Source organism: Emydura macquarii, unplaced genomic scaffold, assembly GCF_026122565.2.
Source record: "Emydura macquarii macquarii isolate MOO-44397 ecotype Brisbane River unplaced genomic scaffold, CSIRO-AGI_Emac_v2 contig_1790, whole genome shotgun sequence".
NCBI lineage: Eukaryota > Metazoa > Chordata > Testudines > Chelidae > Emydura > Emydura macquarii.
The window spans coordinates 7307553-7321400 of NW_027131927.1; the positions used below are offsets into that span (position 1 = coordinate 7307553).

The window sequence follows — 13848 nt, forward strand, 5'->3', positions numbered from 1 at the left end:
AATAAATAAACCACACAATAGGCATCATTATTTATCAAGAAGATTTGGGCCTTATTTTTTTAAAGATGGCCAGCTCTGTACATCAATGTGTTTATTGAATTGACAAAGCAATTGCGCATTTCTGAAAACTCTACACAAAAATAAAAAGCATAGCAAAACTGTATTAAATAGTCTGAGGCCCTGATTTAGCCTAGCATTTTCTTAAGTCCATTCCTCTTCAGCAAAACACTTACTCATGTGACCAAGTCCCACTGAAGTAGAAAATGTTTAAGCACATGCTTTAGAGTTTTTACTGAATTGGGGCCATAATCAATAACTGGCAGTTTGATGCAAACCCATATGCAGCAGAGCCCCTCTTATCTGAAAACCCTACTATCATAAACTGGGCTATGTCCCTTCCTGTGCGTAAGATATGAATTATTCCTCTTCTTACCTATAAAAACATTCTCTGTCCCTTGTTCCATTCAGATAAAGAAGGTTTTACAGTGTTGTGAAGGTGACTTTTTAAAAACTTCTATTGCAGCACATTGGATGTATTTGCAAAAGTTACAGGTAGTGTGTTTTTTCTTTTCCTTTAATGCTATAATCAACCAAAATGTGCCACGGTTGGCCTGTTTTTCTATGAGATGGTCAATAAGCCTGTGGCGTGAAGTTCTGGCCTCTCTGATTTCAGTGGGAGTTTTCTCAGACTTCAGTGGAGACAAAGATGTCACCCAAGATTCTGTAGAAAAGATCTTTGCAAACATCAGCTGCTTAAGGTTTAAATGATACTGCTGAGAAGTCAGGCATATTATATGTTTCTAAAGCCACCGGTTACAAAAAGGAACAAAGCAGGAGGCCTTGTGATGGAGATATGATAGTCACGAAAAATGTTATCACAACCACCTCCACTATGGTCAGTTTTGTTTTTGTTTTGTTTTTAAAGAAAACCTTCCCACACAGAACGTAAACCTGATACAATGTTTAAGATATATCAGTACATAGATAACAAGATAAACAGACAAGTTCTCTGCACCAAAGATTCATCCCTTGAAATTTTTTACAATCAATGATCCTCCATCTGTGACCAGGGTATAATAAGCAAGACCTCTTTTCCCATTTAGTTGCGTGGGAAGTGATCCCTGACACATGTTTGTAATCCCCGGTTGAGAACTCCTGATCTGTTAAGAGATCTAAGAAGCCTTTTTATTTCATTTGAATCACAACCTAGCCTTGCAAGAAATGGTATAACCATTTGAATGTAGAACCTTCATGGGAGGGAGAGGGCCACAGTTACAGTGAAAAACAAATTAGATCCCCAGCATGTGCGGTCATCCTTTGGAACAGTAATATAATATAAATTAAACCATATCTGTGTAATTTTAGCAACGTATTGTGCCCATGTTTAAAAAAAAATCAATTTTTCTTAAGAGCCAAAGGGTAAGCAGAGGTCGTGTGCACAATCATACAGCCTAAGAGCCAGCTATTATTTTTGAGAGACTGTAATAGCTTGGTGATCAGTTCAAGAAAATCACCGTCATTCAAGATGATGTCTAACATGCACGGGCTTCTCTGTAAAATGAATTTACCTTTTCATTATTATTTACTGAGTGAGCCTGTATTTCATTTGTATGGATTTTACCCAGCAAATAGAAAAAAGAAAAACACAGAAAATCTAATAAAAAGATGGAGACAGTGAACAATTATTGGAGTCTGTATCCTGCCTCTTGAGGTCACATTTCTGCCTTTTTTATGATGTTCATTTAGGGGAAAACAAAAATATTCAAGATGGCATCAGATTGGATCTGATAAAGGTGCAGACACATCGATCAGAGATGGCAGCGCCAAGAAATGCAACTGTGACAAAACCAGCATGGTAGCTTAACAATCAGACTCTCCCACTCAGTTTGCAGTTTTGTTATGAAGCATTCATAAACAATGGTGTGGCACCACCATTTAAACCTGGGTGCAGATGCATCACACGAGTTCTGTGCAGTGTGTTGTGCCCCATCTCAAAGGTTTGACCCTTCTCTGGCATGTCACAAGCCTGGATTCCATCTCTTCTGGAGAGCAGCAGCATGGAACTTTAGGCCATGATCCTGCAACGAGGGACCCTTGACTGCACACCCTATAGCATCCCAGTGAAGTCAATCGGGCTTCTTGCCGGCAAAGGGCTTACCCAGAGTTCATTGCAGTATCAGAGCCTTAAAATGGTGGCATTAGAGAATCTCAGTGGTATCAGTAGATCTGCTCAAACACTGGTCTGACAAAACCATCACAATGACATGGAAATCTGGAAGTAGAAGTGTCTATTTAAGTAGTCGAGCCAGACTCTGGTCAGTTATTAGTAGCTATGGCTACTGTTCATTAAAAGAGAAGTTTTTAGGGGAAAAATCTTAATATGCTAGAATTAGAAGTCTTGAGCTTTTCCAAGCCACTCTAGGGTGAGTTCTCTTCAAAAGTGGCCTGTAAGCATCAGGTTCGTGAAAAAGGTGAAGCTACTACTTGTAGATACACTCTGAAGACAAGCTAAACTTTGGAGCTCCAGCAGGCATGGTATGCAATAAGTATTTAAACAGGAAAATGTTAATCCAGAAACTTACACAGGAATTATATTACAGAGCTGCAAACTGTGTAGACAGAATGCAGCCCTATAGAAGTTGCTGAGATTTCAGCAAGTGTCCTGTAGCACCTATGCAAAGAGGCCTGAAGGGGGCAGACATACAATGGAGTGGGTCAGGGAAAACAGAAAGAGCATGGAAAGGGGAGGGGGAACAGGGAACATAAATTAACTGTGGAGGATCATGCAGAAAGCAAGGAAGATAAAAGGTCAAGGAACAAGACAATAGAAAAGTTAGCAGAATTGTCAACCCCCAAACATTCAAAACTCATTAGGCAGGCCCCCCAAACTCATGGGATCGGCTTAAAAAAATATTTTTAAATAACACCCCCCCAAAGTTGTAATCTGTCCATTCATCTATGAGACTTTAGGATGCAGTTTTCAAACTTTTCTCAACAACCTGGAGGGCTAAAACCATTTTTTTTAATGAAAGCTGAGACTTTCACATAATCACATGAATCCAGGACCTAGGGCTTTAAGAAAAACATTACATTTCACGAGGGGTAGCAGTGTTAGTCTGTATACAGCAAAACAATGGGAGTCCTGTAGCACCTTAAAGACTAACAAATTTCTGCAGGCATAAGCTTCCGTGGGCTGCAACCCACTTCGTCAGCTGCATGAAGACGCATGCATCTGACGAAGTGGGTTGCAGCCCACGGAAGCTTACGCCCACAGAAATTTGTTAGTCTTTAAGGTGCTACAGGACTCTCATTTTTATTAAATTTCACAAAACTCTTGCTAAAAAGTCATAAGAGTTGGCAATCCTGCTGTTGGGGGATGGAAGGATTGGATGGAAGGAGTGAGAGGACAAGTGGTGAAGAACTGGGAAAGGGATGGAGAAGAGTTCAAAAATTAGCACCCAAATCTTTGAATAGTTAGCCTAGTGAAGGCTCTGAACTCCTTGAAAATTGCACACACCTTTTCCCACGCTTCAACAGAGAGTTTGCTGTAGTCTTAGAGTTCATGACTGGATTTGTAGATAGTCCTGTGAAGCACTAGGCAAACAAAACAAAGCCAATCACACCATCTACCTGTTAAGGAGGTTAATACCTCATGTAAGATATTTAAAAGGGGATGGCCTTGGTCAGAAACTTCTGTGAATCTGTTGAGTACTGAGGGCAAGAGAGGAACTGCCTCATTCACAAGTCTAACCATACAGTGACACTTAGGCTATGTGTACACTACAGTCTATGGCAGCAAAACTTACATTGCTCAGAGGGGTGAATATTCAATACGAGTACACTGACATAAGCACTCGCGTGCACAGCACTACGTCAGTGGGAGAGCTTCTACCGCCAACAGAGCTTCTGCCACTCGTGGAGGTGGGCTTTTTAGGCTGACAGGAGAGCGCTCTCCCGTTGGCATAGAGTGTCTGCACCAGATACTGCAGCCACAGAGTGGGGGTTATCCAGTGTATTGCACTGAATGCAACGTGTATGATTGCCTGCCCTATTGGCAGGTGGCGTATGTGTGCATTTGGTGCAAGGAGCTTCTGATTCAGAGCCTGCATACAGACTTTGAAGACCAAGGCAGATGAACTGGAGGAGCTAAGGGAGACAGAGAGATACATAGATGAGACTTTTCAGGACACAGTAGAACGGCCCCACCCTTGGTACGACAGCCTCTGTACTATTGAGGAGGATGAAAGTCTCAGGGAAGAAGAACATCAAACTGGAGCAGAGGGAAACGATGCCACAATTCGGACCCTCTTTCCATATGATGTCATGGCACCCTCTCACACTGAGGATACCTCTCTGGGGGAGGGAATTACAGTTATTAGGAAAAGACAAGTAATAGCAATAGGATACTCGATCATTAGAAACTTAGATAGCCAGGTTTGTGATGATCAGAAAAACCACATGGTGACTTGCCTGCCGAGTGCGAAGGTTGCAGATCTCTTGGGACATCTAGACAGATATATGTGTAGTGCTGGGGAGGAGCTGGTGGTCGTGTGACAGAAGGAAGGATAGGCGAGAGGTCCTGAAGGCCACATTTAGGCTGCTAGGTAAGAGATTGAAATCTAGGACCTCCATGGCAGCATTCTCTGAAACGCTTCCAGTTCCACACACAGGACGTTAGACAAGCAGAAATGCAGGGCCTCAGTGTGTGGATGAGACGATGGTGTAGGAAGAAGGGGTTTAGATTTATTAGGAACCTTTTGGGAAAAGGGGAGCCTGTACAGGAAGGATGACTCCACCTAAACCAAAATGGAACCGGATTGCTGGCATGTAAAATGAAAGATCATAGAATAGTTTTTAAACTCAGGGCTGCGGAAAGCCAACAGGTGCGCTGCAGAGGAGCAGGTGGTTCAGACAGAGACATCCCTTAGGGGAGAATCTATTAATGGCGATTCTCTATATCCTAGTAAGGAGGAGAGGATGGAATAGGATAAAAAATATGGGTAGTACTGACAAGAAACAGTCACATGAAAGAGAGTCCCATTCAATTACATCACATAATGGCAGACAGCTAAAAAGTGACAATTTTTTTAAATGCTTATATACAAATGCAAAGTCTAAATACTAAGATGGGTGAACTTGAGTGCCTCATATTAAATGAGGATATTGATATAATAGGCATCACAGAAACGTGGTGGGATGATAATCAATGGGAAACAGTAATCCCAGGGTACAATATATATCGGAAGGACAGAATAGGTCATACTGGTGGAAGAGTGGCACTATATGTGAAAGAAAGCCTAGAGTCAAATAAAATAAACATCTTAAATGAACCAAACCGTGCCATAGACTCTCTATGGATAGTAATTCCATGCTTGAATAATAAGACTATAGCAGGCCACACTCCTCTCTTCAGCATCTGGCATTGGCTAGCTTAGGTGGCTCCCCACCTAGCAGGCTGTCTTGTGTGGATCCCTTTCTTAGGCACTTGTTTCTACCTAGGCACTGTCTAGGAAGCTTAGGTGGCTAATTCAGGTTTATATGTATCCCACTGGGTAGTTAGGTGCCTAGAAGTTAGATGCTGCAATGCCCAAAGTCCCTTTGTGGATCTGGACCCAACAGAAGAAGAAATAGAAGCCAGAAAGAACAAGTTAGAGGAAAAATACCACCACAAGAAACTCATTAGAAATATAGAATTTATTTCTCCATTTACAATAAGGCTGCAGTACATGAACATTCCCAACAGGCCATTTCTTTTACTGCAAAGGGCATATGAATCCTGTTTGTAATAATTATTGCTAACCCAGCCCAGTGTGTGAGCTGTGCTGTGGTAGCTGATCCCCACAGATTTGTTTTTTAAGCTGTTAACATTCTGCAACAAAAAAAGTTACTGCACTTATAATAAAAATGCATCTGCTACAATACAGAGGTATCCATTTTCAGTATTGAGCACCCCGTCATCTCTTCTCTACTGCTCCCAGTCTGAAGAAGCATAGGAGCTTAGGGAATAGTTCAAGCATACAGAGATGTTCTAGAGGAATCTCCTAAATATCTTCCCAGGTATCAGTTTCCATTAGAGACAATTCTATGTTTAGAATTCCCAAGGTCCTGGTTGCGTTTGAAGAGGATGTTGTTCCGATTGCCCACCTCTCTCCCCACTGTTTAGGGTCTATCATTCTAGGTTATTCACCACCTCCCTAGCCCATATACACAGAAATACAGACAGACAGACCTGCATCAGGACAGCACCAAAACTGCAAGATTAATTAAGAACTGAACAACAGAACAGCCACCTCATGAACATGATAAGAGGGAAAGTAGCTGTTCAGGAAACAAGTTTATGTTTAAAGCTTCCAAGTGACTTTAGCAAAGAGTCATTTGTGCACACAGTAACCTGCCCGTGTCTGACCAGACTCACTGTCTGCACGTCCCTTTCAGAGATTCAAGGAAGTATCACATATTGTTTTTAAAAACTGCACTTTTTCTCTCCCCCCATTTTAAACTGGATTCCACTTCGTGATATCCAGAGCTGCAATTCAGTAGAATATCATGCTTGCAAGAAAAATACATAACAAAATACCGCCCCATGTGTATGTTCTGCCCCCTTCACATAAAGTATATGCACACACATTAGAATAGGTTTGGTTTTTCTAAATGAAAAATCCACAGTATTCCTATAAGGGCTAGTCCTGGGAAGCTTGGTTGGAAAAGCTGGGCTTCAGTCTCATTCTGCTCCCTTTGATAGATTTCCTGTTGATCCATTTCCTACTATCATCTTACTGTAGTTTTTCTGCTGCTCCTCTTTGAAAATGTCTTTGACTTTGGCCCTTTTCAGACCTCCATCCCTGGAGCAGAGAAGAAAAAAGCATGCAGTTTAACGCTAACTTCAACACCAGGGAAAAAATGAAATGGGAGTTGAGCTTCTAAACACCCTTGATGATCTGGGCCAAAGCCCTTAAATATACATGCCCATGTGACTTAGGTGAGATTCAGTAACAGTAGTGCTTATGTGAAGGTATCATCTGTCCCTTCTGTTACTTTAACTCCATACCCCGTCCTTCAGGGCTCTGTACAGCACTGAATCAGCTTGTGCATTTTTGACTGCTCTCATCAAGGCCTTGCTCTGGAGTTTTTTCAGGACGATCCACTTGTTTTATAGTTCTATATGTTCTTGGGGTACTGTAAGCCCATACAGAGACAGGGGGGTCAATGGATAGAGCAGTGGACTGGGGCGCTGCAGACCGTGTTCCTAGTCTCAACTCTGCTCCTGAACTGCTGTGTCACTTCACCTCTATGCACCTTAGTCTCTGTCTGTCCACTGGGGAAGACTGTATTGTGCTTTGAAACTTTCAAATGAAACCCACTGTTCAAGAGCTCTGTATTGTCATCATAGAAATAATTAAGAAAACCCATCTTCCATATGGACCCTGAATAGCCAACTCCCTTATTATCTCCCATATCCTGGCTAAGATCATCTAAGATAAAGAACACAGGTTGAGACAGCCAAAGCTGTCTAGGGGATTTCAACACATCTCCCATTATCTTAGTGGAGAAGTGTCTAAGTTCCCTAGACAGTTTAGAGAGAGTCAACCACATTCTATAGCAGTTAAGACACAAAAAGACCTGGATGCAAGAATGTCACATTAAGCCCAAGAAGAATCACATCTCTTACCAGGAAAGCTCAGTCAGTCCTCCTTGGAGAGCAATGGCTGACTTCACTCTGTTGGCAAACTGGACAGCATCTTCTCCTTCCTGCAAGGGATGCAAATTAGATTCAATTTATCTATGGATTGCTTTAACACATGCAGCTGTGCTACAAGTCCTACAGACTGTTTGTGACCAGAAGGTTTCTTCTTTTAGAGCATTAGGTTTTGTTGGGGGGCGGGGGGAGTTTGGAGGGTGTCAGAGAGGGGATTGGAGCTCATTAAACTCATTCCCTGAATGTATAGTTTTTGCTTTCCTTTCCTCAAAGGATTTTAGTCTGCTCCGCATCAGCAAAATGACACTAAATGGAAGATTACACACTTCCCATGCAAATGTAATCAGCCAAATCTGGCACACGTTTCAGGTCTGTCTTTGAAATGATGGCAAGAGAGAGAAAGTTTCCCTCAGGCAGATTTGTATTATTAAATCATCAAAGACCAGTTTCCAAATAGCACATGTTATTTTTAGCAGTACAGCTCACAATAGCATCAGTAATTGCACAGCCATTGTGCCATCAGCACTACTTGGACCATCAATCCCAGAGCATCAGCATATGGATAGGGACAGCCTTCCTCTCCAACAGCTAATGTACTGCAGGGACATTCCAATACTTCAATACATTGGGGAATACAAAATTTAAAAAGAAATTGAACAATGCTATTTAGAGCATTGAGGGAGACTCAATTTAAGATTGATTTGTACAGGATATAAAGTAAGCATGGCTCACAGAATCAACCATGTGCAAAGATACCTCTCTGACCATTGGTGGCATGTACCACACGTTGCACACAATGGCCCAACTCGTCATTATTCGCAACAGGTAGCTCACTATGTCATATTTGCTGCTGTTCCAGAACGCATCTCCAAACTGCGGGTCATACTGCAGAGGAGCAAAATGGTAAGAGTTTAAGTCATTACTTCCAGCATAAATGAACACACAAGTAATTCAGATCCAAGTTGCAAGCACTAATTCGGGTGCATCACTCACAATGCTGTATAGGAGAACATGAGTAACCATTACAGATTAGCCTCCATCCACTGTGACTGAGGTACAGCATGGGAAAAATATTGTGTATTTTCACAGTGGTGTCAGATCTAGTCTTGATAACAAGTTAGATGTCCCTATTCCTTTAAATACGGTCTTGTTAATTCGTGGGATGGCCAGTCCATGCCCTGCATTCCTTCTCACAATGTGGGAGACAGGAAAGGCAAACTCCAGCAGACCTCACTCAACAGGTTTCCACTTATTCAAGAGACAGCGATTCTAAAGAGACTGAATTATTTTAATCCAGGTGTATTCAGTTGTACTTCCAGTGGCCAAGTACACCAGAGGGCTAGTTGCAGGGGTTTGTGCTTCTGCCAGCAACTATACTAAGACAAACTTTTGTCCATCTCCCACCCACCATAGACCACCGAACTGCCATACTTTTCTGCAAGTCAACAGCAGTGTCTGGAGATATTACTCTTTTATTTTACCTTGATTGCAACTGGATAGATGGTCCCTCCTATTTCAAAGCTTCCTTTCTTAAACATCATTACTGATGTGTTGTTTATGCAAGTGCCTGGCCAAAAGAGAAGTCAGAGTTGGCAGTCAAGAAGCCTGTGTTATGTATTCTAATGGAGTCACCCAATAAGCTTTCACCAGCTTGCAAAGCAAGCAGCCCCTGGGGAACAATAAGAGCACCTCCAAAAAGAATGAGTTAGTCTTTCCACTATCTGTGCTTTGTCCAGGCCTAAAGACTGGAGCTCAGAGAATGGTAGGGCAGTGCTCCCTCCCTGCTGTGCTGGTAGGTAGAAGCAGAGAGACCATGCAGAGGCAGCCTGCTGGTCATCACACAGACAGGAAGGATTATGTCATTTGTGGGAAAATCCCTTCCAGCCTCCTTCCCCTTCATCCTACCACTTCTGGAAGGAGCTGGGGCATCCTGGCCACTAGATGTTCCCTATTAAAGTGTCGGGCAAGATCTGTTTGAGCAATAGGAATCACAGTAGGAGGACAAGGAGTGACGAAGCACTGGGAAGAGAACTGAGCCCAGTGGAATGAGACCGTTTCTTACCTTCTGGAAAAATTAAAATTGGCAGTTTCTTCTTATCTGCTACATGTTCTCTCAATCTGTAGAAGCAGAAAGAAGGATGTTTAAGCAATACATTTTGAAAAGGGATTAATTTTCCCAGTCACATATGTACATTCAACAGAAACCAAAAGCCAATGTTTGATACAGCATATCTCTGTGTGCCTGTAATTCATAACAGGAATATCATTTGAGTCTAGATTCAGCTCTCTAGATCCTTTAATGTGTGTCTAGTCCGATCCAGTATTTCATCTATTACTGTAGCCTCAAAGGGACTTCCCTAGCTCTCTCTCTTGCATTGCATGGAGAGGGAGAGAGAGAGTGCGAGCGCGCATGGGCACGCTTAACCTCTATTGACTGTTCTGATTTGAAGTGCAATAAGTAGAACAGGTCAACATTTGTTGGCAAGAGACTGCAAGTTTTTTTACAACTAATATTTTCCCATGAAAAATGGTGCTTTTTTGGCAAGCTCTAGTAATAAGCAGCTACTGTGGTGAGAAGAGGAAAGGATTCAACAAGGGAGTTTGAGAAGAGGTACCTTTGTTGCAACATCCACAAGCAATAACTGAGGGGTTAAAAACAAGGAGTATCTGAAGGGTCGGTAGTGCTAACTGGCAAAAGCTTGCCAGAGAAGGAACGACCATTTTTGAGGAAAATCGTCTTGCACGGGTCACAGAAAAATGCCAGAAAAGAAAGGACAGACAACTGTCATGCAGTAATCATGGCCCAATCCTGCCTCCCAACACTAGCTGCAATGTCTGCCAATGAGTCTGCAGCTCAAGGATCAGACTCTTCAATCACCAAAGGACCCACATAAAATAAAACCTGTGAAAGAGATCATCCTCGTGGGTTCCTCATGGGATCACGGACAACGAGTGTTAATGCATGAGGTGAATGGCATAAAGTTCAGTTTAAGTTTTAGGCTAACTAAGGAGAAGTTTTTTGATAATGGCACAATCAAGTGATGGAAGCCCCACTGTTGGAATACTTAAATAGGCCGAGCAAAATATGCCAGTTGCAAATACCCCAATGGCCGGAGGTGAGACACTAGATGGGGAGGGCTCTGAGTTACCTGAGAAAGAATTCTCTGTAGTATCTGTCTGGTGGTCTTGCCCACATACTCAGGGTCTAACTGATTGTGATATTTGGGGTCAGGAAGGAATTTTCCCCAGGGTCAGATAGGCAAAAAGCCCCCAGGGTCTCTACCATTCTCTGCAGCATAGGTCACAGATCACATGCAGGTTTAAACTAGTGTAAATGGTGGATTCCCTGTTACTTGAAGTCTTTAAATCAGGATTTGAAGACTTCAGTAACTCAGTCAGAGGTTAGGGGTCTATTATTGGAGTAAGTGGGTAAGTTTCTGTGGCCTACAATGTGCAGAAGGTCAAACTAAGTGATCATGATGGTCCCTTCAGGCCTTAAAGTCTATGAGTCTATATAGGCAAAATAATCTTGATTCTAGTTATTTAATTCTAGGCCTTCTCCATTTCCAGAATATCTATAACACCCACAATTCTCACTCCTGGATCCTGATTGAGAAGACTTGCCAGAATGCCCTTCAATCTGCCATTTAGAAGCCAGGAAAGTGAAAGACAAGTTTGCTTCTCATAAGACTATCCTGAAAACTCTACACAAGATTTAGGATGGGATACAAACACCAGTCATTGGAATCCATCCACCAGCAGGTGCTCCTTTGATTGAATCAGTTGGGGCAGAGATTTAGTTTGAAAGCTTTTAGTTTGGAAGGGGCCAGCTTTTCTGATCAGGACGATTGGATAAAGAGTTCATCTCCTGTTTTTCTCCCCAAAAACCTTTTAGTTATCTTCTATAAATGAAGTAGTTAGTGAATGTATCCGAAAAGAGAAAGAAGGATGAGAATGTAATTCTTCCCAGTTAATGAGATCCCTTGTTCCCTCCCATGATGGGAGGTTGGCTATATCAGATTCAGATCTCTAAGTAGGAATGATTGTCTTTACACCAAATCTGAAGTTAGACTACAACCTTTACATACAGTAGTGCTATATTTCAAGTATCTGTATTGTACTGCACTGAGGGAAAATTCATCTTTGCTACATAATTATACTGTACTTTGAGGAAATCTTGCCATTTCCAGGAGGAGTTCAGTACTTTAGATGACTTCATCTAAAACCAGCAAGTCTGTGGAAAAGTTCCAATTTACAGAATATTTCAGAAAGAGCTACAGGTAATTCTATTTCATGGTCAAATTAATATTTTGTGAGTAACATTAGGTTCCTGCCTCCAAACAATAAGTCCAGCTTGGAATTTCATATGACTTTTCCCCCTGACAATTCTGTGGGAAAACAGAGCTTAGATTATAATTATGGAAAGAGATACTTGGGTACCTGCTCACCAAGTGTCCCTGGCAGCAGTAATCAGATTAACCCCATGTCAGAAGTTCTGTTGCAGTCACGCCTGTATGCAGTGAATGGAAAAATCCATCACTGGAACCTTTTGTCTGAAATAGTTTACAATAGGAAGAGTTTCCAAGAACGTAAGTGATTTTTCAAAATGTTGCCCTATTTCTGCAGTATCCCAGCACTCATCTACAAGCACACCCTGGTCTATTCCCTCCCCAGCTGTGGGTTATATCCACGTTTCATTTGTGTTGCAAATCAGATACGTAGTAATATTCCCACATCCCAAGAAAAATAGGGTAGGACTGCTCCCACACTTGTAATTTTTCCATTCACAGCATGCATGTTGCAAACAACTGAATTCTGCATCACTCCAGACTATAGTAACATACAAGTTTAGAAGGAGGTTGAGTCCTTGCACTCCCTTTGTTTCTACAGGTCTTTAGCATTTAGAACAAGATGGCCAGATATATTCACCGCAGACAAAGTGCTTCTACAATCTAGCCTGTCACTCTCCAAAAGAGGCAAGATTGTTAGGCTACTGGTGTGCCAAGGTCTCTTTGGACCAAGAACCATCTTTTTGTTCTGTGTTTGTACAACAGGGTCCTGGTCCATGGCTAGCGCTCCAAGGTGTTAGGACTGTTGTGATAGAATAATGCCATTGTGGTTCGCAAACACAGCAGCATTCAGCCGAGTGATTGCCCATTCCTTACCTTTTTGTCACTAGGTGGCGGTCTTTCATTTCTGAGCGCTCAAACCAGACATGAGGAGAGGCTTTGACAGTGGATCTCTGAATAAGTCCCATTAGACCCCCGTGAGCCTGGCCAACCTGCAAGCCCAAATAAGACAGGCTACTTATACGAGACTCAGGGCAAAATAAAATTCCATCGGCTTCATGCTTATTTAAAATACAGCTACGTATCTCATAAGCTAGAGCTTTGCAATGTGCATAAATTTTTAAAAAATGTAAAATCTAGTAAAAGCATTCACTTCCTAAACACCTAGAATATATTTAGCACTATTTAAATGTTATACACCACGGCTCAAACCCTGGATATATAGACAGTAGAAAGTAAAGAGGCAACTACTTTGTAGCATTTACTTTTGTGCATCTTCAGGAAATCACAATGGACACTTGAGGTTGCATTTTTCTGACATGTCAAGTTTCCATTCACCCTGGAGCGAAGAGTCTCTGCACATAGCTAGAAATCCCTTTAAGCACGTTCAGACCGATAAGGGCTGCTGCTAAAGTCACTTCTGAAATTCTGCTTTCACAGAACAGTTTATAGAGTTTGCACCGTCCTTGTCTCTTCATTATTTTGCACTAGATTGTTTCATGCACATTAGGGCAGGCATATAACTGTGAGTGTTAACACTCACCTGTACTTAGAAGTTTTACATGCTTTTGTATTCACACCAAGAACTGGGCACTAACTGCATGAACAGAAAGCCGTGAATCATGATGCAATTAGCATCAACACTTAAAAGAAGTCTTCCTCCTTCCATGCCAAACCTTGTCCTTGGCCTTTACCTTTTATAACTTTTTAGGCAAAATATTTTGCAATACTCTTTCTACCACTGACTTGCAGAGATTTTAAATACGTTCAGTCACTGAAATGTGGCAACAGGAAAGTTAAATTTACTAAAGATGAAAGTTAGAGTTTCGTACCAACTTTGTGCTGTTACCACATTACAAGCTG

At 41.9% G+C, this 13848-nt stretch overlaps 1 protein-coding gene across 1 annotated transcript in view; it reads right to left on the reverse strand.

The window, feature by feature from the left end:
• Positions 1-5676: 5676 nt before the first annotated feature.
• The window catches only part of GPAT3 (glycerol-3-phosphate acyltransferase 3), a 30654-nt gene continuing 22482 nt past the window's right edge, over positions 5677-13848 (reverse strand). The window contains exons 8-13 of the mRNA XM_067556823.1: positions 12862-12977; positions 9759-9814; positions 9178-9263; positions 8453-8581; positions 7670-7749; positions 5677-6842 (exon numbers count right to left, since the gene is read on the reverse strand). Of these exons, the coding sequence (XP_067412924.1) occupies positions 6722-6842; positions 7670-7749; positions 8453-8581; positions 9178-9263; positions 9759-9814; positions 12862-12977 (588 nt within the window). The 3' untranslated portion in view covers positions 5677-6721. The remainder of the gene's footprint in view (positions 6843-7669; positions 7750-8452; positions 8582-9177; positions 9264-9758; positions 9815-12861; positions 12978-13848) is intronic.